The sequence below is a fragment of the Pelophylax lessonae genome, assembly GCF_965119305.1.
Source record: "Pelophylax lessonae genome assembly, chromosome: 3".
Taxonomy (NCBI): Eukaryota; Metazoa; Chordata; class Amphibia; order Anura; family Ranidae; genus Pelophylax; species Pelophylax lessonae.
The window spans coordinates 476,215,967-476,241,043 of record NC_138770.1 but is presented as its reverse complement, the minus strand read 5'-3'; the positions used below and the strand labels follow the sequence as shown (position 1 = coordinate 476,241,043).

The following is a 25,077-nucleotide window of genomic DNA, read 5'->3' as shown; positions in this document are numbered from 1 at the left end:
GATGATCCGGAAGCGGGATGCAGGGATCAGCGCAGCGAGGTTCCGTCAGCGAGGTATGCTTGCAAGCACGAAAGCTTCAAGCCAAGTTAGCATCCAGGTAAGGGTGTTTGAACGAACACATGTGAGTGAGAACCGGAGCTTTAAATAGCCATCTAGTCCGGCGCTGAGTGATGACAGCTTCAGTCTTAAAGGTGTATGCGCACCTTTCCAAAAGAGAATGGTGGGGCGCATACACTTGTGAAAAGAGTAATTTAGGGTACCAAAGGTACCGGAACATTACAATACCCCCCCCCCCCTTAAGGCCGGCTCCTGAAGGCCTCTGGAGCTGGTTTGTCTGGGTATCTCGCATGAAAATTGCGGATTAATCTAGGGGCATGTATTTCAGAGGTGTTTAGCCAGGTGTCGTCTTGGGGCCCATAGTTCTTCCATCTAACCAAGTACTGAAGTCTTCTTCTGTAGATACGAGAATCCAGAATCTCTTTTATCTCGTATTCTTCTCCACCTTCAACTTGTACAGGAGGCGGAGGTGGAATATTAGGCCTTATTCCGTGGTCCGGAACATGGGGCTTCAGTAGCGACACATGGAAAATGGGATGGATTTTTAGGTCTATTGGCAATGTAAGCTGTACTGCAGCTTTTCCAATAAGTTTTTTGATTGGGAAAGGTCCCAAGAACAGAGGTCCAAGCTTTTTGCTAGGGATCTTCAGTCTTAAATTTTTTGTTGAGAGCCAAACGAGGTCCCCGATAGTGTACTGTGGAGAAGGTCTTCTGCGAAGATCATAGTACTTCTTTTGTTGACTGTGAGCGTGTGCAATGGTAGTATTTAATAAACCCAGAGAATCCTTTATTTGGGTAAGATAGTCTGAGGCTACTGAGTTGTTTGAAGGAAGGATGCGTGGTGGAAGAATAGAGGGATGAAACCCATAGTTCAAGTAGAATGGACTCTGCTTGGTTGTACTGTGGGTTGCGTTGTTGTAGGCAAATTCTGCCAGAGGGAGAAGATCCACCCAATCATCCTGTTGGTAAGAAGTGTAACAACGTAAATACTGCTCGATGCATTGGTTGACTCTTTCAGTCTGTCCGTTGGTCTGCGGATGGTAAGGAGAAGTGAGCTTCCGCTCGATCCGTAGTATGTGACATAGTTCTTGCCAGAACTTAGAAATAAATTGGGATCCACGGTCAGACAGAAGAGTTTTTGGGATACCATGTAATCTAAAGACATGTTTCATCAGGAGTTCTGCCGTTTGTTTGGACGAAGGTAGTCTGCGAATAGCAATGAAATGTGCCATCTTTGTCAGATGGTCCACTGACACCAAGATGGTATTAAATCCTTTGGAAAGAGGTAATTCTACGATGAAGTCCAAGGACAAAACTTCCCATGGAGTTTGGGGTATTGGTAGACTGCATAGTAGACCGGATGGTCTCGTAGTGTCAATTTTGGACCTGGCACAGACATTGCATGAAGAGACGAATTTTTGTATAGATGTTTTCATGTCAGGCCACCAGAATTGCCGGGAAATCAAATTAAGAGTCTTTGTCATACCCATATGTCCTGCCATAGGCACATCATGAGATAATTCCAAGATCTTGGTGCGTAGGGTAGGTGGTATGTAAAGTTTGTCGTTGTAGTAGAGGAAGCCTTCTGCATCAGTATTTAGTTGTGGTGGGGGTGAATCCAAACTTATACCATGCAAAACCTCTTCCTTCAAGGAACGGACAACTCCAATAATGCGTTTGTGAGGTATTATAGGAACGGAAGGGATTTCAAAGTAGTTTTCTTCAGTTAGTCGTGATAGTGCATCCTCCTTTTTGTTCTTATCTGCAGGTGTGTAAGTCACTAGGAAGTTAAACCTTAGAAAGAATAGTGACCATCGTACCTGTCGGTGCGAGAGAGTTTTGCTAGTCTGAAGATATTGGAGGTTTTTATGGTCCGTGTATATAATTATTGGTAATTGGGTGCCTTCGAGTAAATGTCGCCAATTCTCCAGAGCCAATTTTATAGCAAGCAGTTCCTTTTCACCCACAGGGTAATTTATCTCGGGACTGCTTAGGGATTTAGAAAAAAAGGCGACTGGATGAAGTGGTGAAGTGTGGGTTGGTCGTTGGGAGAGTATTGCTCCTACTGCCATGTTTGACGCATCTACCTCCAGAATGTATTTGAGGGATGGGTCTGGATGGTGTAATATGGGAGCGGAAGTAAACCTTGTCTTTAACAAGTGAAAAGCTTTATTGGCTTTTTCTGACCATTTGAATGGTTTTTTTATGCTAGTGAGCTGTGTGAGGGGTCTCACAATAGCAGAAAAGTTTTTAATGAACTTCCAGTAGAAATTTGAAAATCCCAGGAATCGCTGTAGCGCCTTGCGTGTGGTTGGTGTAGGCCAATCCTGAATGCAGGATATTTTACTCATGTCCATCTCGATTCATGTTTTGGATATGATGTAGCCTAGAAAGAGTACCTCGTCTTTATGAAACAAGCATTTCTTCAGTTTCACATAAAGGTTATGTGCAAGCAATCTCGATAGTACAAGTCTTACATGTCTTATGTGTTCAGACAGGGATCGTGAATATATAAGTATATCGTCCAGATATACCACAACACAGACATCTAGTAAGTCTTTAAAAATATTGTTTATAAATCGTTGGAAAACTGCAGGGGCGTTGCATAGCCCGAATGGCATCACAAGATATTCGAACAATCCGTATCTGGTTCTGAATGCAGTCTTCCACTCGTGTCCATCACGGATGCGAATGAGATTGTATGCTCCTTTCAGGTCCAATTTTGAAAAATAGGTAGCTCCACGCACCTGCTCAATGAGCTCAGGGATAAGCGGTAGAGGATAGCGATCTTTTATTGTGATAGCATTCAATTTCCTGTAGTCGATGATAGGTCTGAGACTTGAGTCCTTATTGCGAACAAAAAAGAGTCCTGCTGCTGTGGAAGAAGTGGAAGGTCTAATAAAACCTTTTTCCAAATTCTCATCCAAATAGGTTTTGAGATGGGAAAGTTCATCCTGTGAAAGAGGATAAACATGACCGAACGGCAATTTGCTATTTGGGAGTAGATCAATGCTACAATCATAGTCTCGATGAGGAGGTAATGCTTGAGCATTTTTCTCAAGAAAAACCTCAGAAAGATCCTGATAACATAGTGGTGCAATCTCATCTGTCACCATAGAGAGAATCTTCCCGGAAGACGGGAGGTTACACGTATCCTCGCAATAGCAAGAGAGGAAGGCCAAGGACCGTTCCTTCCAATCTATGGTTGGTTGGTGTGTGTGTAACCAGGGAAGTCCCAACACAATGGGAAAGTGGGGTGAAGGTATTAAATCGAAGGTAGTAGTCTCCCTATGAGACTCGTTAATAGTGACTAGAAGTGCTTGTGTCTGATCGGTGATTGGACCAGAGGATAACGGAACACCGGTAATAAGACTTACTGAGACAGGTTTAAGTTTAGAAATAATAGGAATTTTATTTGAAGCAGCAAAACATATATCAATATAATTTCCACAAGATCCTGTGTCAATCATGGCCTTAGTAGTAATCCTGTTCTGGTCCCACTGTAATGTCACACAAACAAAAATGTAAGGGTTAGTGAATGAAGTTGTCAATCTCCCTAGGAGGACATGTGAACACTCACCCTTCTTTTTGTTGACTAGGGGACAGACATTTATCTTGTGATCCGGGGATGCACAGTACAAGCAGAGATTTTCATATCGTCTTTTGGCTTTTTCCATAGTTGATAGCGGTGGGCGTATGGTTCCTACTTCCATAGGAACGGGGTTAACGGCCGGAATCCGAGAGGAAACGGATAATGGCATTCCCATTTTCTCAGCCTTTCTTTCTCGTAGTCTTCTATCTATGGTAATACTGAGTTGTATTAATGTATCCAGGGTTTTTGGTAGATCCGCTCGGGCGAGCTCGTCCTTAATGGCTTCTGATAGGCCAAGCCTAAATTGGGTTTTCAGAGATGCATCATTCCATTCTGAATCAAGGGTCCATCTCTTGAATTCCGCGACAAAGTCTTCTACAGGCCTCCTTCCTTGTTTCAAGGATCTTAATTGAAGATCGGCAGTACTCTGCCTATTGGGGTCATCATATAGGCTAGTGAGTTCTGCTAGGAACAAGGCATAGGAGTTGAGAAGCTGGTCGTTTTTCTCAAAAAGAGAGTCTGCCCAGGCTCGAGGATCGCCTGTTAGGTAAGAAATAATAGTACAAACCTTAATGTGATCAGTAAGGTAGGTACGAGGTTTTAGCAAAAAAAGTAACTCGCATGCGTTTTTAAATTCGCGAAATTTTTTGCGATCGCCTGTAAATACCAAAGGGGGATTTATCTTGGGTTCAGGGGACTGAGCAGAGGTAAGTTGTGTCAGTCTAATTACCTGCTGCGACAGACCCTGATTGTCTTCTTTTAATTCAGCAAGTGCGTGTATTAACGCAGTTACTTGCTGTTTTAATTGTGTCACCTGAGTGGTTATTTCTGCTGAATCCATTTGTAGGTTCGTTCAATCTGTAACGCTCCTGCGTTTCATGTATGGTGTGGATTTTCAGCTGCAGAAATATTCCACTTCAGTAGTCATGTAAGAGAGATGCTGAGATACCATTCCCAACCTCAATGACTCATCATGTGTGGAAGGTCTTAATTCAGCTAGTAAATACACACACTCAACAAGCTGGTTCCTAGAGTGACTTTATGTATGTAGTAACACAGTGATGAAGATTTAAGAGACAGGTTGAGTGGAGGTGGTAGGTGACAGACACTTGAAGGTAAGACAGTAGCAGATGGATGCAGGTAGGTTTAGCAATCATGTATGGTAGCAGATGACAGAGTAGCAGGTGGACATACAAGAGTGATCAACCCAGTGCAGGAATAAGTAGCAGTAGTCTTAAGAGCTAGCAATCTAGATATGCAGATGTGATAAATAGTCTTTACTATGCAGAGCTAGATAGTGTAAGCTTAGTATAAGTTTATAGAGGGTTCCCCTGCGGGGTACTTAGCACTAATAGCAATACAGCCGAAGGTTGGTTCAGGAGGAGCGGATGATCCGGAAGCGGGATGCAGGGATCAGCGCAGCGAGGTTCCGTCAGCGAGGTATGCTTGCAAGCACGAAAGCTTCAAGCCAAGTTAGCATCCAGGTAAGGGTGTTTGAACGAACACATGTGAGTGAGAACCGGCGCTTTAAATAGCCATCTAGTCCGGCGCTGAGTGATGACAGCTTCAGTCTTAAAGGTGTATGCGCACCTTTCCAAAAGAGAATAGTGGGGCGCATACACTTGTGAAAAGAGTAATTTAGGGTACCAAAGGTACCGGAACATTACACTAGGCCCCGATTACAATTTTTTGTATCCTAAATGCAGGATGAGGATGAGGAAGAGGTGTAGGAGGCGTTCGGAACAGGAGGCAAACTCAAGCGCCCTGCAATCCTCGGCGGTGGAAGATGCACCCTAAAAATTTGAAAGGTGTATCTCACACGTACCCATACAGACTATGCCGCAATTTAATTTTTTTCACCCCAAAAGGGTGTATATTGAATAGCGGAATAGAAAAAAGTATATATAAAAAGGTGTATCTCACACGTACCGATACAGACTATGCCGCAATTTAATTTTTTTTACCCCAAAAGGGTATATATTGAATAGCGGAATAGAAAAAAATTTATAAAACAGTACATCTCACACGTACAAACACAGACTAGGCCCCGATTACAATTTTTTGTATTCTAAATGCAGGATGAGGATGAGGAAGAGGTGTAGGAGGAGTTCGGAACAGGAGGCAAACTCAAGCGCCCTGCAATCCTCGGTGGTGGAAGATGCGCCCCAAAAATTTGAAAGGTGTATCTCACACGTACCGATACAGACTATGCCGCAATTTAATTTTTTTTACCCCAAAAGGGTGTATATTGAATAGCGGAATAGAACATTTTTTATAAAAAGGTGTATCTCACACGTACAAACACAGACTAGGCCCGGATTACAATTTTTTGTACCCTAAAGGCAGGATGAGGAAGGGGAGTATGAGGAGTTTGGAACAGGAGGCAAACTGAAGCGCCCTGCAATCCTCGGTGGTGGAAGATGCGCCCCAAAAATTTGAAAGGTGTATCTCACACGTACCGATACAGACTATGCCGCAATTTAATTTTTTTTGCCCCAAAAGGGTGTATATTGAAGAGCGGAATCGACAAAAATGTATAAAACGGTGTATCTCACAAGTACAAACACAGACTAGGCCCCGATTACAATTTTTTGTATCCTAAAGGCAGGATGAGGATGAGGAAGAGGAGTAGGAGGAGTTTGGAACAGGAAGCAAACTGAAGCGCCCTGCAATCCTCGGCGGTGGAAGATGAGCCCCAAAAATTTGAAAGGTGTATCTCACACGTACCGATACAGACTACGCCGCAATTTAATTTTTTTACCCCAAAAGGGTGTATATTGAATAGCTGAATAGAAAAAAGTATATAAAATTGGTGATTTTTCAATAGCACATGTGAACACAGCAGTGTCTTATGTTTTATGTCACGGTCAGCAGCAGGCTATGAAGGGAAAAAAAAAATTCCCCTTTAACTTTGTAATTTTTAAATAGCAGATTAGAACAGCAATCTGTAGTAAAATATAGCTGAACGCTGCACACAACAGACTGATAAAAATATTTTCTGTGTCTCCTAATCTCTCCCTGCCTAATCTCTCCAGCCTGTCCCTAAAATGCTCAAATATCTTTCCCTGCCTACACTCCGACCTGTCCCTTCATTCTTTTCAGCACAATGTTGTTTTACCCTGTCTGTCCCTAATCAGCAGCAGCCAGCACCGTTATGTGTGCTCTCTCCCTACACTACAGCAGACTGACGGATTGCTGTGTCTCGAGCTTATAAAGACCTGGGTCACATGCCTCAGCTGGCCAATCACAGCTACTAATACATTAGTAGGCATGGCTGTGATGGCTTCTTTGGCACACCAGTTAAACGCTTGTTGATTGGCTGTTGAAAGCCCGCCATTAAAAGCGCGCCATTACATACAAAACAGGAAATAAAATTACCGAACAAGGATTTTAAACCCGAACATACAGTAAAGTTTTCGGGTCCGTGTCCGGGTAACAAAAATCCAATTATCCGGTACGGACCCGGATAATACAGTCCATGTTCGCTCAACACTAGTCATGAGCTCCCCTATGCTCCTTTGTATACACAGAGCTGAAGAAAGTATTTAACCACATACCCACCGCCCACCGCAGTTTTACTGGGCAAAGTGACGTAGTACTACGTCGCTCGCTCAGGAGACTCTAGGGGGAGAGCACTCCCGCCCCCACTCATCAGCCAGGGAGCCAGCACATGTGACCGGCGGCTCTGATGGCCGCCGGCCACTCGCGATCTCCCGCAGCTGAGAGAGAAAGACATACGGCTGATATAAATACAGCCGTCTGTCATTCTCCATTAGATTATCGCAGAGGCTTATTTGATCCTGCTATATAGGATCGCATGTCTCTGTGATGATCTCACAAGCTACGCCCCCTGCCTGTTAGAATCACGCCCCTAGGGTCACACTTAACCCCTTGATCACCAGTAATGTTAACCCCTTCCCTGCCAGTGTCATTTTTACAGTAACAGTGTATATTTATAGCACTGATTACTGTAGTAATGTCACTGGTACCCCCAAAAGTGTCAAAAATGTCAGTTAGGGATCCGATCTGTCCACTGCAATGTCGCAGTCCTGCAAAAAAAAAAAAAAAATGGCAGATCGCCGACATTACTAGTTAAAAAAAAACAATAAAAAAATTACATAAATCTTTCCCGTAGTTTTTGCGCAAACCAATCAAAATACGCTTTTTGCGATTTTTTTTTTGATTTTTTTTACCAAAAATATGTAGCAGAAAACAAATTGGCCTAAAATGTTAAAAAATTTTGATTTTTACATTTTTTTTTTTTTTTGAGAATTTCATATGAAAGAATGTGAAAAATACTGTTATTTTTTCAAAATTGCCGCTCTTTTTTTTGTTTATAGAGCAAAAAATAAAGTTAAAGTCACACAGTGCCAAATCGTAAAATAGGGCCTGGTCATTGAGCAGCCAAATCCTCCGGCGCTGAAGTGGTTAATAAATTTGCCTTCTCTTTGTCCCTAGTCACCCACTCCAGAATATTTTGTAAAGGGCCTACATGCTCAGACCTGACCTTTTTACTATTATTATAGTTGAAGAATTTTTTGGGGTTTATCCTCATTTTTATATTTTTAAAAGCTCTTTTTTTTATTATTTATAGCTTTTTTTAACTTTGACCGTGAGCCACATAGGTTTTCTTTTTAGCCTTTTAAACATATTGTCTATGGGAATAAACTTTGCAGTGAGTTTGCATACAGTCTTATCGAAGAATTCCCATATCTTTTCTGTGTTCATCAATGGCAGTATTCCCTCCCAGTCTAAGTCTTGGAGAGCAGCCCTCATCCTTGAAAGTTTGCTTTTTTTTATATTTCCTGTATGCGTTTGTTGCTTAGAGCTAGCATTAAATGAAATAATATTATGGTCATACTATTGCAAGACCTCAAGTTGAGTCCCATTTTATTCTCTAGACCCCTGAAAATTTGCTTTGAGCATATTGGGATCCAATAGGATCCAATAATATACTATCCCACCCCCAACCTTTCTGTTTCTTTAACTATCTTGTGGGTACATTTCATTGCTGCCAAAGGAAATGTCTGACATAAAAGTTTATTAAACATGGAAAAAAAATGTCGCTTCTACTTGTTCTACTGAATACAGGATTTATTACCTTTCTGTGGGCCTACCTTTCTGTGAGGCCTATTTGGCCTCCTTTATGTGGGATGCACGATTTGTGCATTAAGAAGCAGGTTTGGTGAGCACAGAAGGCTGATAGTCTAGGGAAGAATAGAGCACAGTGTCCCCGTACATTTACCAAGAAACACAATAAATCAACTAAAGGGTTATATATCTGGGCATATTTTACTTCCACAGCAAATAGATTAAAAAAATATGCCACCAAGAATCTTTCCGGATCTTGGCCTTAAATTATCATGATCTCCGTCAGGTTAAAATGAATAGTTAAAGGTACACACCATCATTTAGTTATTCCAGCCATATTTTTCTTACATATAGGCAACAGGTTAAAGGTATGGTATAGGGTCCCTAATGTAAATATAACCATTACACATTTTCAAAATTTGTATTCAATTTCCAAAATAAAGGTTTGTGAATTTCAGCATCTAACTGGTTCCACAGTTTTATGAATATGTGTTTATTTATTCTTTAGCTGTAGCCCTGTATGATACATTGGGGTTGATTTACCAATACTGGAGAGTGCAAAATCTGGTGCAGCTGTGCACAGTAGCCAATCAGTTTCTAACCTCGCTTGTTCAATTAAGCTTTGAAACTGGAAACTGGAAGGTGATTGGTTTTTATGTAGATCTGCACCAGATTTTGCACTCTCCAGCTTTAGTAAATCAACCCCATTGTTTCATTTTCTAGTTTGTTTCCTAGTCTGTATTCTAACTTAATCATTAGTACTATACTAGCTCTCTATGTTTTTCTATTAGAACATTTTTTAGTTATTTAATAAGTCCTGTAAAGTCAGTTTTTAATACCCCAATATTTATTCCACAGTGTTTTTAACATTATTATAAGTATTTATTTGTTAAACAGCCTTATATGTATGCCCCACATGTGCCTGACATTGTAGTATGCCTGGCCTTTATGTATATATCAGTGTAAAATAATAATCCTAAGATTTTAACATAGGGAATGGAACCCCTGAAACGCGTAGCCATTTTGACACAGCCATTCTCCTTACTCTGAGCACATCCTTGAGAAACCTTCCTTCAGCCCCTGCAGCTATTTAAGCTGCTCTGTACTCCACTTGACAGTCTGGCACTATGACAGCATCTGCTTACATTCAGGCAACTGTGTCCCTGATTAGGAGGCTTTGAAGTTTATCTCATAGATGACCCTTTATACTTTTGTAAGCCTGCATGTATTTTTAACAGAATACAACTGTACTATTTAAATCACTCCTGCACCCTCTTTCTTTCTGTCTGAGTCTTTTCTATTTATATCTCAAGCTTCAAGCTGGATCTCCCAATGTCTTATTAAAGGAGCAACAGGTGACTACTGTCATGTCCACTTCATATTATTATTGAATTTACTTTTTGAAAGACTGCAAATTTATAACTTAAACCAGCCCTCAAAATTTCCACTAGCCTGCTTGCATTTGGCGAGTGGAAATAAGGTGAGGGCAAGTGTGGAGCCCCATTGGGGAAGGGGGGTGGGGGCAGCATTGATTCTCCTCCCAGCAATCAGCCAGGAAACTGTGGGGAAGGGAGAGGGGAGTAATAGGATAACTGGCTGGATCACACAGAGCAGGGATCTCCCGCTGTGACACAGCTTGAATCTGAAAGGCCGGCCGCTGTCAAAGTCTTGCCTCCCAGATGGCTCCTATGATGGACAGCACATTGGTCAAATGCTAGGAAATGTGATGGCCACTGTTGAGGCTGCACTGATGGGCACTGATGAGGCTACATTGATGGGCACTAATGAGGCTGCATTGATGGGCACCGATAGGCTGCACTGATGGGCACTGATGAGGCTGCACTGATTGGCACTGATAAAGTTGTCATTATTTATTTTTGTAACTTAAATCTGCAGAAAACTTTTAACTGTAATTTCATGAGATGATTTATGAAGGCGTGTTTAGGGGCGGAATTAGGGTCGGGCAGGGTAGGGGTTGGGTATGACAACTGGTGGTGAGTTACCCTTAAGGACTGGTTAGTAGCTCACGATTTGACGATTTAAAACCTTACTTAGACGAACTGCATTAACTTGGGACATTCCTGTCATTTGTACTATTATACTATACAGTATATATTTTGGGCAGTGTATATTTTGTGCTCTTTTTTTTATTTTAGCATATCTGTTTTTTGATTGTGTGTTTACTTTATTATGTTGTTTAGGACAAATGTTTTAATTATAAATAAAATGATATGCATTTAATATGCAAGATGAATGTATTGTACCATCAGTATTGTTATGAATACTTTTTCATGTTGAACAATATATAATAGTGTAATTGGAAACTTTTATGTCCTTTTTTGTTGGCTTGTGACAGGTTTCATGTTGGGGGGGAGGGGGGGGGATTTGAAGGGGAATATTCCATCCTCTACCCCTATTGACCGCTTTGTCGCATTCCTAGGTATTCAAGTGTCGTGCATCTACATTATAGGTAAGGTAGCACTCTTCAGTTGAGAACTCTGCAATTTTGAGCTGTGTGCATTTAGGATACTCTGCAGTATTATCTTACATATAATACTGCACACTCTACAGAGTGTCAAAAATGCTCAAACACACAGCCATTAATGTCTACACCACTGGCAACAAAAGTGAGTAGACCCCTAAGTGAAAATGTCCAAATTGGGCCCAAAGTGTCAATATTTTGTGTGGCCACCATTATTTTCCAGCACTGCCTTAACCCTTTTGGGCATGGAGTTCACCAGAGCTTCACAGGTTGCCTCTTCCACACTTCCATAATGACATCAAAGAGGTAGTGGATGTTGGAGACCTTGCGCTCCTCCACCTCTCATTTGAGGATGCCCCACAGATGCTCAATAGGGTTTAGGTCTGGAAACATGCTTGCCCAGTTCATCACCTTTACCCTCAGCTTCTTTAGCAAGGCAGTGGTCATCTTGGAGGTCTGTTTGGTGTCGTTATCATATTGGAATACTGCCCTGTGGCCTAGTCTCTGAAGGGAGGGGATCATGCTCTGCTTCAGTATGTCACAGTACATGTTGGCATTCATGGTTCCCTCAATGACCTGCAGCTCCCCAGTGGTGGCAGCAATGCTGTATTTTGGCCTAGGCCAACAAGGCCCAGGCCTAGGGCGGCACTTTGTGGGGGGGCGGCAAAAAAGCCGCCCCCCGCATGAAAAAAAAACCCGATCCGTCCTCTGAGTCTGCTCCCGTGTCTGCCTAATGCCGCCCGCAGCCGCCTCCCACACACACAGTCCCGAGCGGCTCATGGCACTTATCGGCATCTTTTCAGCAGCAGTGGACCGGCCATGATAAACAACAATGTGATTCATTGCAGTCGCAGAGTGTGCAGTGGCACCGCCCCGCCTAAGTGCAGCTGTGAGTCCGTGCAGCCAATCATATTATTCATGGAAGGGGGGTGGGATCAGGAGATTAATGGCAGGTTATGATCCTTCTCCCCTCCCCTCCTTGCTGCTCGGGGTATTCGCTCCTCCTTAGGGGTTACCCTGGCGCTTCCGCCCCTCCTTCCCTGGCTCCAAGAATGGAGCTCGCTCCCAGGTATTCCTGGCTCCTCCCCTGGCACCTCAGCTCCACCCCTTCCTCACTGGCCCGACTCCCGAGTATGGAACTTACCCTCAGCTAATTCTGGCTCCTCCCCCGGCTCACCATGGCGCCTTGCTCCACCCTTTTCTCCTCGGTGCGGTGCGATATGAAGCTCACCCCCAGGTTTTTGTGGCTCCTCCCCTGGCACCTCGGCTCCGCCCCTCCCTCCTCGACCTGCCTCCCGAGTATGGCACTTGCACCCGGGTACGTCTGGCTCCTCCCCCAGGCTTGCCCTGCCCCTTCTGGCTCCCGAGTATGGTGTTCCTGAGAGCACATCTGACCCTGTGTCCCCATCCATCTCCTAGCCCTCCTCCTCTCCAGGGAAGGATGCTGGGGATGTGAGGACTGAGGACCAATCAAGTTCTGCTAGGATCTGCCCTTCCTCTCCAGTACCCAGGATCGTACTCCCCTGGGGTGCAGCACTGAGGATGAAGAAGAACCAGGAGCTGCTTCAGGCTGTCAAGGCTGAGGACCTGGGCATCATAGTGGAGAAGCTGCTGCAGTGACCCAAGGCAGGTAAAGCCAGTGAGCAGTGGCGGCCAGTGTGTTGGGGGCACAGGGGCGCCGCCCCCTATCCATGCGTCCGGCCCCCTAATCTACATGAGGGGCGCCAGACGCATGGAGTTCAATGGGGCTTTTTTTTTTTTTTTTAAATCACCTGATTAGAGCCAGAGGCTCTAATAGGCTTCAGCAAAGGGTGGACCCAAGGTGCAGAGCAGTGCGCCCCGAGCCCACCCATTGTGTGACAATAGAAAATGAAAATTCGCTATTGTCACACGGATCCTCCTCCTGGCCAATCAGGAAGCGGGTCCGAGACACGCTTCCTGATTGGCCGAAAGGCAAACCCCATGCCATTTGCCGAGGAGAAGGCGGGAGGACTAAGGACTCGAGGAGACGCGGGGACTGAAGAGAGGCCACTGCTACAGGTAAGTGCACTGGTCTGGGGGGGGGGGGGGGCTTGGCACGCTGGTCTCTGCATTGAAAGGGGGGTATGCTGGTCTCTGCACTGAAAGGGGGGTACGCTGGTCTCTGCATTCAAAGGGGGCACAATGATCCCTGCATTGAAGGGGGCACGCAGGTCTCTGCATTGAAAGGGAACACACTGGTCTTTGCATTGAAGGGGGCACGCTGGTCTCTGCATTGAAAGAGGGGTACGCTGGTCTCTGCATTGAAAGGGGGTACGCTGGTCTCTGCATTCAAAGCGGGCACAATGATCTCTGCATTGAAGGGGGCACGCTGGTCTCTGCATTGAAAGGGAACACACTGGTCTTTGCATTGAAGGGGGCACGCTGGTCACTGCATTGAAGGGAGCCCGGTGGTCACTGTTTTGAAGGGGGCATGCTGGTCACTGTGCATTGAATATACCTTGATTACTGAAGGCCCCTTTCACACTTTTGTGACCTCAAAGTCACGCAATTTTTTACAGCTTTTTTGCCGCAAAGCAATGCCTATTACATTTTTCTGTTTGCGCCCCCCCCCCCCCCAAAAAAAAATTTGAGCACCAGCCACTACTGCCAGTGAGCACACCCACCCAACTACATCTCTACCTACAGACATACCTACCTACTCTGATGATGAAGATGGTTTTAAATGGGATCAGTCATTAGATCAGATTATACTGGGCAGGGAGGGGGGTTGATCAGGACAGGCTCGGGCAGGGGTGCCCCGGGGTCCCCATTCCCACTGGAGTCCCAGAGCCCAGTTTCTGGCACTTGGCTCCACTAATTAACCTTTCACTGCAGAGGAGAATTTTTATTTTTTTACTAGTAATGGCGACGATCTGCGATTTTTAACGGGACTGCGACTTTGCGGCGCACAGATCAAACCCCTAGCTGACATTTTTTACACTTTTGGGGGGACCAGTGACATTACTACAGTAATCAATGCTAATAATATGCTCTGTCACTGTACTAATGACACTGGCAGGGAAGGGGGTTAACATTATGGGTGATGAAATGGGTTAAGTGTGAGCCTAGGGGAGTGATTTCTAACTGTATGGGGGAGAGACTTGTGAAATGAACATAGAGACCTGTGATCCTAAATAGGAGTATCACAGGCGCTCTGTGATCATTTCAGAGAGAACAATGGTCAGCAGTGTTTACAACAGCGGACCGTCGTTCTCTCTCAGCGGGGAAAGATCGCGGGTGCCCGACGGCAATTACGGCCGCCGGCCCTGTGGATTGGCATCCCCGCTGCCTAATGGGGGGCCCCCAGGAGCACTCTCGCAAACTGATGAACCCATACAAAACAACAAAATATACAAGTAGGCACTTTGTACCCACTTTTAATGTACAGAGAGGAGGAGGTGGAGGTCTAAGAGGAAAAGGTGGAGCCCAAAGAGGACGGGGTGTGGTTTACAGATGGCAGGGCGGGTTTGAAACAGGAAGGGGTGTGGCCTTGACAGGAAGGGGTGGGTCATAGTTAAATTAGGGGGTGCACGAGTTTAGTCAGGCCTAGGGCAGCACAAAACCTAAATACACCACTGGGTGGCAGCACACATGCAACCCCAGACCATGAGACTCCCGCCACCATGCTTGACTGTAGGCATGACACACTTGTCATTGTACTCCTCACCTGGTTGCTGCCACACACGCTTGACATCATCTGAACCAAAAAAATGTATCTTGATCTCAAGTCATCAAATCACAGGACATGGTTCAAGTAACCCCTGCCTTTAGTCTGCTGGTCTTTAGCAAACTGTTTGCGGCTTACTTGTGCATCATCTTTAGAAGAGGATTCCTTCTGGGATGACAGCCATGCCGACTGATTTAATGTATGGCCATGCAGACCGATTTAATGTATGGTCTGAGCATTGACCGACTGACCCCCCCAATCCCTTCAACCTCTGCAGCAATGCTGGCAGCAATCATACATCTATTTCTATTTCATCTATTTGTAAATATTTTATTATATCTTTTCATGTGACAACACTGAAAAAATGACACTTTGCTACAATGTAAAGTAGTGAGTGTAGAGCTTGTATAACAGTGTAAATTCGCTGTCCCCTCAAAATAACTCAACACACAGCCATTATTGTCTAAACCACTGGCAAAAAAAAGAGTACACCCATAAGTGAAAATATCCAAATTGGGCCCAATTAGCCATTTTCCCTCCCCGGTGTCATATGACTCATTGTTACAAGGTCTCAGGTGTGAATAGGGAGCAGGTATGTTAAATTTGGTGTTATCGCTCTCACCCTCTCATACTTGTTACTGGAAGTTCAACATGGCACCTCATGGCAAAAAACTTCCTGAGAATCTGAAAAAAAGAATTGTTACTCTACATAAAGATGGCCCAGGCAATAAGAAGATTGCCAATATCTTAAAACGGTGCTGCAGCACGGTGGCCAAGACCATACAGAGGTTTAACAGGACAGGTTACACTCAGAACAGGCCTCGCCATGGTCGGCCAAAGAAGTTGAATGCACGTGCTCAGCATCATATCCAGAGGTTGTCTTTGGGAAATGGACATATGAGTGCTGCCAGCATTGCTGCAGAGGTTGAAGGGGTGGGGGGTCAGCCTATCAGGGCTCAGACCATACCACGCACACTGAATCAAATTGGTCTGCATGGCTGTCGTCCCAGAAGGAAGCCTCTTCTAAAGATTGTGCACAAGAATTCTGCAAACAGTTTGCTGAAAACAAGTCGACTAAGGACATGGATTACTGGAACCCTGTCCTGTGGTCTGATGAGACCAAGATAAACGTATTTGGTTCAGATGGTGTCAAGCGTGTCTGGCGGCAACTAGGTGAGGAGTACAAAGACAAGAGTGTCTTGCCTACAGTCAAGCATGGTGGTGGGAGTGTCATGGTCTGGGGCTGCAGTAGGAAGCTATAGTTCATTGAGGGAACCATGAATGCCAACATGTACTGTGATATACTGAAGCAGAGCATTATCCCCTCCCTTTGGAGACTGGGCCAAAGGGCAGTATTCCAACATGATAACGACCCCAAACACACCTCCAAGACGACCACTGCCTTGCTAAAGAAGCTGAGGGTAAAGGTGATGGACTGGCCAAGCATGTCTCCAGACCTAAATTCTATTGAGCATCTGTGGGGCATCCTCAAACGGAAGGTGGAGAAGCGCAAAGTCTCTAACATCCACCAGCTACGTGATGTTGTCATGGAGGAGTGGAAGAGGACTCCAGTGGCAACCTGTGAAGCTCTGGTGAACTCCAAGCCCAAGAGGGTTAAGGCAATGCTGTAAAATAATGTTGGCCACACAAAATATTGACACTTTGGGCCAAATTTGGACATTTTAATTTAGGCGTGTACTCACTTTGTTGCCAGCGGTTTAGACATTAATGGTTAAGAGTGATGATATTAGGGCACTTGTAGGGATACCAAGAAAATATATTTTATCAATGCTGTAGCTAATGTTTTTTTTTTAATGAAAAAAGTAAACAAAATGTAAATCTGGACATGTGCATGTGATGGTTAATATACCAAGTTACTAAAAAAAAAATATATATATATATATATATATATATATATATATATATATATATATTTTTTATTTGTAGTATTTAATATATTATTTACCAGTATATATGCAAATATAATTACTTCCTCCAATTTAACTTTTGTGGTAAGGTAAATACTGTAAATCTTTATTTCCTTATTATTTTATAAAATACAATTATAATAACCTATTTATATAAACGTGTATATATATATATGTTTTACAGGCCTACGCTGATTATTTCCTCTGTATTACTTGGATTAGGAGGAGGACCTCTCTGGGCTAGTAAAAGCACTTACATTACAATAACTGGAAACAAATATGCAGAGACTTGTGGGAAATTGGCAAAAGATGTTGTAAACCAATATTTTGGAATATTTTTCCTTATTTGTCAAACTTGTCGCGTTTGGGGAAACCTTATTTCTTCTTTGGTGTTTCACTTAACACCAAATGCAGGTAATCCACATTTTATTAGTTTCATAAAAGTGCATATATTGATCAGAAAATGATTTTGCTTGTATCCTATTTCTGAGTTACATGTAGTGTATGCTTTTCTATTCTTAAGCTTCATTTAAGTCCATTGAATAGTAACGGTTGCTGTAATTGTTGATCACTATAAATGGATTCACTAAGAACTGATTTATAAAGTGCTCAAGTGTTCAACTACTTTCTGGAAGACAAATGTCAATATGAATTTATCTACTCACCCTGGTAAAATGGATAGATATTTGAAGATTGAAAGTCATCCCTGTAGTTTTCTAGCAAAAAAAACAGATTTTAACTTGTAAACACCGAGTGTGAAAAATAGGCCTGTGGCTTAAGTGGTTAAAACAGGTGCTTATCATTTGTAACCAACTTCCCTTGATCATCTTTTAGGGGGCCTATATGCTCTGACCTCACGTTCTTAATGTTAAGCCATTGAAAAATTATTTTGAGATTTGTTTTATTCTCCTCCACTTTGTGCCTTTCGTAGTCTATTTTAGCTGCCCTGATTGCTCTCTTACACTTCCTATAGCAATCATTGTAGTGTTAGAATGCCTACAATGACCCCTTGGCCTTATATTTTTAAAGTCCATTTTTTTCTCATTTATAAACCTTTTTTTGTTAAACTTTACCATTCAGGTTTAATCTTGACTCTTGTCCATTGGAATGCACTGGCTAATTCCCTTATAAATTATGTTCTTAAGGCACTTCATTTTTTTTTTTTTTTACGTGTTCAATGTTTGTAGGATCTGTTCACATTTAATATTTTGTAGTAGGGAGCACAATTGAGAAAAGTTGTCTCTTTTAAAATGTAGTGTTTTTGCACTACCCTCGTACTTCCTTTTATTATGATTTACATTGAATGCAATTACTCTCAATGTTTCCCAAGTTGTCCCTTATTTCCACTTCTGCGATCAGATCTGTGTTGTTTCTAATTAGAAGATCTAGCAGGGCATTATTTCTAGTTGGGGCATCCACCAATTTACACAAAAATTGTCTTGCAAGATATTTAAGACAGTCAATATCTGGATAGTTGAAATCCCCCATTATACCATTGCCTTTCCTTGCCAGCATTCGTAACTCCTCCTCATCCTTCAAGTTAGGAGGCCTGTTGCATATGCCCACTATTGATTACCCATTTGTATCTTCCCTTTAAAGCTGTAGCCACATGGATTCCACCTCCTCCCTTGCCTCACTAGCGATTGCTGTGTGATCGCCTCCATGACACTCATTTAAATGTTGAGCCACATTTGTCAAAAGTTCCTTGTTTTAATCTAACCATTCTAATTCCACCTGCCAAAATCTGTTCATATAGAGTACTTTGATTGCACAGTACTGGAAGATATGTTTCTACAATCCTTCTAACTTTATTAAAGTCCAAAATTAAAGCGGTTAAAAAGACTGGTGTCCCACTGCGATTTTTTTTCCCGCTCCACGTTCTTTAACCGGTTGCTGACCGCCGCACGACTATATACTGCGGCGGTCAGCCCCGGCCAGGCAGAGTGACGTATCGATACGTCACTCGCCTGTCACTGACTTGAGAGCCCGCCGCGGCTCGTTCACAGACAAGTCAGTGCGTGTGTCCGGCAGACTCGATGTCCGCCGGTCACACTACGATCGCTCCTGTGAAGGGAGAAAGGCGGAGCGGCTTATGTAAACAAGCCGCCCGTCATTCTCCCTGGTGTAAAAATGAAGATCTGACAGTTCTACTATGTAGAACCGTTGATCTTTGCTTTTACACCAATAGCCATGTCCCTGCACAGTTAGAAACACGCCCCTAGGACACACTTAACCCCTCCCTGTCCAATAACGTTAACCCCTTCCCTGCCAGTGTCATTTTTGCAGTAACAGTGCATATATATAGCACTGAATACTGCAGTAATGTCACTGGTACCCCCAAAAGTGTCAAAAATGTCAGTCAAGGGTCCGATCTGTCCGCCGCAATGTCGCAGTACCGCAAAAAAAATCGCAGATCGCCGCCATTACTCGTTAAAAAAAAAAACACCAAAAATGACAAAAATCTTTCCCTTTGTTAGTAAACGCGATGACTTTTGCGCAAACCAATCAAAATACGCTTTTTGCGATTTTTTTTACCAAACATATGTAGCGTAAAACAATTTGGCCGAAAATGTTAAAAAATGTAGATTTTTACATTTTTTTGGGGGGGAATTTCATATAAAAAAAAGTGAAAAATATTGTTATTTTTGCAAAAATTACGCACTTTTTTTGTTTATAGCGCATGATCAAAAAATCGCACACGTGATCAAATACCACCAAAAGAAAGCTCTGTTTGTGGGGAAAAAAGGACGTGAAATTCGTTTAGGTACAGCGTCGCACGACCGCGCAATTGTCCGTCAAAGTCACGCAGTAAAAAATCGCAAATAACCCCCTGGTCTTTTAGCAGCCAAATCCTCCGGGGCTTAAGTGGTTAATAAATTCTCCCTCCTGTTTGGTTCTGGCAAAATACATAGCTCTATCTATGTCATGTCTAGATTATCCCTACTGGCAAAACTGTTTACACATCAGGGCAGCCTGCCTTTTAAAATTCTGCATCATCACAGCAAACTCTACACACCCTTAGTAGAGAAAGTCGGTGCTGCAGGGTTTAGAGAGGAGGGGGAAGGGGAGAAAAGAGTAACAAGGGTGCATTTTAGCTGACAGTGGGGGGAGAAAAGTTGGAGAAATAGTGGCGGCAGCAGCGGCAAGGGAAGGGGGATGGGTCCCCTACTGATCAGAGCTATTGTTTTGTGCAAAAGTGTCTGCTGAACAGTTTTGATATAAGCTCATGGGTCACTACATTTACCATGAACTTACAGAAAAAGGAGGAATGCAGGTCTGTGTGGCATATGGACCTGGCAGGCTGGAAGCAGCGCTGTAGGTCCATATGCTCTACGGACCTGGCAGCAAAAGGGTTGAACTACCCAGGGACCCACATTATATCTTTTATTTAGTTTACTACTGCTTTAAGAAAATAAAAAATGTCCTTCATTGTGCATCCATCATTAATCCACCTACCCACACAGACTGAAAAACCCCATTGCCGGCCGACTCTTGACGATATGGATATAGTCTATGCTGAAGAACTCAACCTTGATTACCAGTCACAATTAGTGATGGACGAACATCAGCCAGGGCGGTTCGCGAACGTTAGCCGCGAACTTTCTCAAATGTCCGTGAACCTTAAAAACCTTTAGGTCATATTTGCAGCCACAAAAGACTTACTAGCTGTGCACAAATAGTCCCACCACATGGACAATGTCATAACAGAAGTATTGCAATTGGAAAAGTTGCCCTAAATTTTTTTTTTTTTTTTTTTTACAGCAAAAAAATTTTTTTTTTTTCTTAAATCAGCCAGAACTGACAGCAGACAGTAAATACATGTCAAATACATTTAGGGTCCATTCACACATCTGTAAAATGGGTCCGCATCCATTCCAAAATTTGGCGGAACGTTTACAGACCCATTGATTTTCAATTCCAGTCTGAAAAATTAGGCATTCACAGGATAAAGAAGTAAGTGTCGGCCATTCCAGGCCCCAAAAATTAGCCCACGTGCGTTTACCTGACAGCTAAGAACGTTGTATTCTGTGGCTGAAGGTACATTAGGCATTCACAGGATAAATAGGTAAGTGTCGGCCATTCCAGGCCCCAAAAATTAGCCCACATGGGTTTACCTGACAGCTAAGACTGTTGTATTCTGTGGCTGAAGGTACATTAGGCATTCACAGGATCCAGAAGTAAGTGTCGGCCATAAAAGGCCCCAAAAATTAGCTCACATGGGTTTACCTGACAGCTAAGAATGTTGTATTCTGTGGCTGAAGGTACATTAGGCATTCACAGGATACAGAAGTAAGTGGCGGCCATTAAAGGTCCCAAAAATTAGCCCACATGGGTTTACCTGACAGCTAAGAACGTTGTATTCTGTAGCTGAAGGTACATTAGGCAATGACAGGATCCAGAAGTAAGTGGCGGCCATAAAAGGTCCCAAAAATTAGCCCACATGGGTTTACCTGACAGCTAAGGACGTTGTATTCTGTGGCCAAAGGTACATTAGGCATTCACAGGATAAATAAGTAAGTGTCGGCCATTAAAGGCCCCAAAAATTCCCAGACAGAAAATATAAATCACGGAGATCTCGGCTCCATGAGTTATATTTTCATAGACCCGCCGCCGCTTTTATATTTTGGAGCTGAGATCAGGGAAGTCAGAGGGGTTGGAGCGGAGATGATTTAATGTTGCAGCGGAGATGATTTAATGTACCCGCGGCAACAGCTGATGCAGTGTAACGTTAAAAAACACTACCCCGTGAAAATTCCCTACCCTCTGGAGCTGTGAGCATGCACAGTGGTAAGCTGCTCAGCTGTTCAATGACATAGGCGCACAGGAAGTGACGAGGGTAGGGAATTTTCACAGGTAGGGTTTTTTCACGGAACACCGGCGCCGTATGGGAAGGAGGTAGACTCTCCCACGCCTCCCATCCCTCTAACGTCTGCTGCTGAAAACCAGCTACAAGCTACTGAAAGCTACTGAAACTACTGCTGAAACTGTAAAACCAGCTATACGACAGGGGAATCCCTTCACCTCTCTCCTACCTTGTCAGGGACGCACATGGATCGCTTTGTGCAGTGGATGTCGGCTCGCAGCACTTCAATAAGCCCTCTGATGCAGGGAGATGCAGAGACAAATGCGGGGACAGGCACGGCCTCAGACATCCAGATAGCCAGGTCAGATAGCCAGACGGCAGCCCCAGCATCCCTTCGGTTGCAGAAGGCCTTCAGCACACAGGCGGCAGCCCCAGCATCCCTCCATTTGAAGGAGGCCTTAGGCACACAGGTGGCAGTCCCAGCATCTCTTCAGTCGCAGAAGGCCTTGGGCACACAGGCAGCGGCCCCAGCATCCCCCCAGTCGCAGAAGGGCTCAGACGCTCAAGTGACAGCCCAAGCAACCCTACAGCCGCTGAAGGCGGCTACTGACTCCTCTGTATCCCCAGCGGATATAGCACAAGCAGTGGTGGCACTCCTCATCCCCACATTGACTGCCACGATTGACCAGGCTATACAGAGGGGTCTGGAGCAGATCAGGATGGAACTAGCGGATCAGGGGAAGAGACTTTCCCATGCTGAGGATCGCATCTCATTTATAGAAGATGAACAGACTGCGGCTGCGGCCACCCTGGCAAGGATACATCATTCAAACAAGGAGATCTGGGACAAGTTAGAGGATCTGGAAAATAGGTCCCGTAGAAATAATCTCCGAATTATTGGCCTGCCAGAGTCCCTCTCCTCCACTCAGCTTATGGATACCTGTATGTCTACTATTTCTTCACAATTGGAGTTACGTGCCCCCTGTACCGTTGAACGGGTGCATCGCATTGGCAGACCTAAAGAACACTCTGACAGGCCTAGACCTGTGATTGTTCGGTATCTCAATTATGCGGATAAGAATGCCATCCTGCAACAATATCATCGCTCCTGCCCGTTACAGATTGAGAATTATGAAGTGCTTATGTTTGCGGACTACTCCATTGATGTTATGAATCGTCGCAAGGCTTTCAATATTGCATGTTCAACATACCATCGTAAAAACATCAAGTTTGCTTTTGTATATCCTGCAATTCTCCATATTCACATGCCCAATGGATCTTACTGATCCTTTTCCTCTCCAGAAGAAGCTGAGCATTATATCGGCGAGGAAGCTGAGATGGACACTCAACAACAACATCTGGCCCCTGATGGCCCTATTCAGGAGCCTAGGCCTTGCTGTCAGGGCCCACAGCCCCGACGCAGCCTGGTGGGACTCTGACCCAGGCAGGGTCGCTTCAATGGGCACCCCAGTCGCTCATAACTTTGCTTATCCCATGAGTACATTTGCTGGCCACCCCAACATCATTAAGGCTGGTAATTCTGAACTATGATCATACGGTGTTATCTTTGTTACCCTGATTTTTGAGCCTGTCCACTGCGCCCCCACCGTATATCCCACTGTTCCTATTTAGGGCCTATATACCCTTTAAGTTACATGGCAAGGGGTTTTATGCCATATATTCTCTGTTGGACATCTAGTGACTGGACCCTCATCCACAGCACTAATCCCTAGATCTTTGTTTTCTGCTTTATAAGTATGTTCTAGGGGGCATTGCTACTCTGTACGTTCCTTTTATAGGATCCCCGTCCATTCTTGGGGCTTTATTGCTGAGGGTGATGGTTGGCCTGCGGGAGACCTGCATGGAGTTTAGTTCTCATGCGGAAAAAGGTGAAGTGTGTGGTTTTTTAGGATGCTGTTTGTTTTTTATTTGGGTTTTTTTTTTTTTTGTCTTTTTTTGTTTTTTTTTTTTTTGTTTTGTTCCCTTCTTCCTCTTTTCTCTCGTTCTTTTCATATTTTGTCCTGATCTCTTATGCCTGTGAAATAATTTTTTTTGTTTTTCTCAGTTCCTCTTTACCTGGGCCAATTTACTGGGAGTGAACATGGTTTTCCCTGCTTATCGTTTTCATTTCATCCACAGTCATGGTTTCAACAGGAATCACTTGAACATTATATTGTGAAACGTCAAGGGTCTCCGGTCCCCAAGTAAGCGTATGCAGGTTCTGCGGACAAATGTCGCGCTCCTTCAGGAGACCCATCTCTCCTCAGACGACTTTCATCGCCTACGCAAATTGTGGGTAGGTACAGTTTATGGCTCTCCTCTCTTTACGACCTAGTAAAGCTGGAGTGGCTATCTTGATACATAAAAATCTTCAGTTTAATCTTAAACAAATCCGAGCGGACACAGAGGGTCGCAAACTTACTATCCAACTTACCTTAACGTTGGGTGATTAGGCAGTCACCAATATCTATGCACCTAATTCCCCTAATTTACACTTCTTTCAAGATATGAATTCCTGGATACTTCAGGTATCTGATACTTTACATTTAGTAGGCGGGGACTTTAATTCAGTCATGCATCCATCTGAAGATCGTACAACCACTGTCCCTATGCCCCCTCATACTGTATGACAATCTATGTTGGATCCTACGCCGTTAGCCCGACATATTTCTTCAGCCTGCCTCACAGATGTATGGCGCATCATGCATCCTATTGACCGTGAATTTACATTTTTTTCTTCTCCCCATCAGTCCTTTTCACGTATCGATTATTTTTTTGCGTCATCCTCTATCATCCCTTTACTGCGAGACCCAGTTATCCATGACATGGTTATTTCGGACCACTGTCCGATAGCGATATCTCTTCCCTTCGTCGAATCTTCTACATCTACGCCTGTATGGCGTTTTCCATCCTTTCTAAAGGACAATGAGGACTTGTTGCATATGATGCGATCTACATGGAAGGAATATACCTTACATAATGCCTTTCGCATCACCTCTGATCCCAATCTCTTTTGGGAAGCAGGTAAAGCCTTCTTAAGGGGCAAGATCATATCTTACACCTCCCAATATAAAAAACATGCAAGTCAACAGTTCTCAAGGGCCAGTTGTGAATTGCGTCATGCTCAAGAGGCTTTGGCTTTGACAATCGTACTCCTTCAACAATAAAAATCTGACAGAGGGCTAAAAATTCCTTTGATTTATGGGCCTCACAACAAGAAGTGTTTAAATCATCATTTTACTCTCCTACGCTTTCATAAATTGGGAAAAAAAGCTGGCAAACTCCTGGCTAAATTATGCTCGGACAACCGCCGCCCGACACGTATAATGGCCATTAAATCAAAGGATGGTACCCTCGCTGTATCACCGATGGAAATCAGCAAGACACTGGTAGACTACTACACAGCTCTATATTCCAATGACCCCATTGACCATG

At 43.8% G+C, this 25,077-nt stretch overlaps 1 protein-coding gene across 1 annotated transcript in view; it reads left to right on the top strand.

Annotated features, from left to right (window-relative positions):
• Nucleotides 1-25,077, top strand: part of LOC309550856 (protein unc-93 homolog A-like) — a gene marked incomplete at both ends in the record, with an annotated part of 436,926 nt that overhangs the window by 203,272 nt on the left and 208,577 nt on the right. Inside the window, one exon of the mRNA XM_082251218.1 lies at nt 17,023-17,252. Coding sequence (XP_082107344.1) covers nt 17,023-17,252 — 230 coding nt within the window. The remainder of the gene's footprint in view (nt 1-17,022; nt 17,253-25,077) is intronic.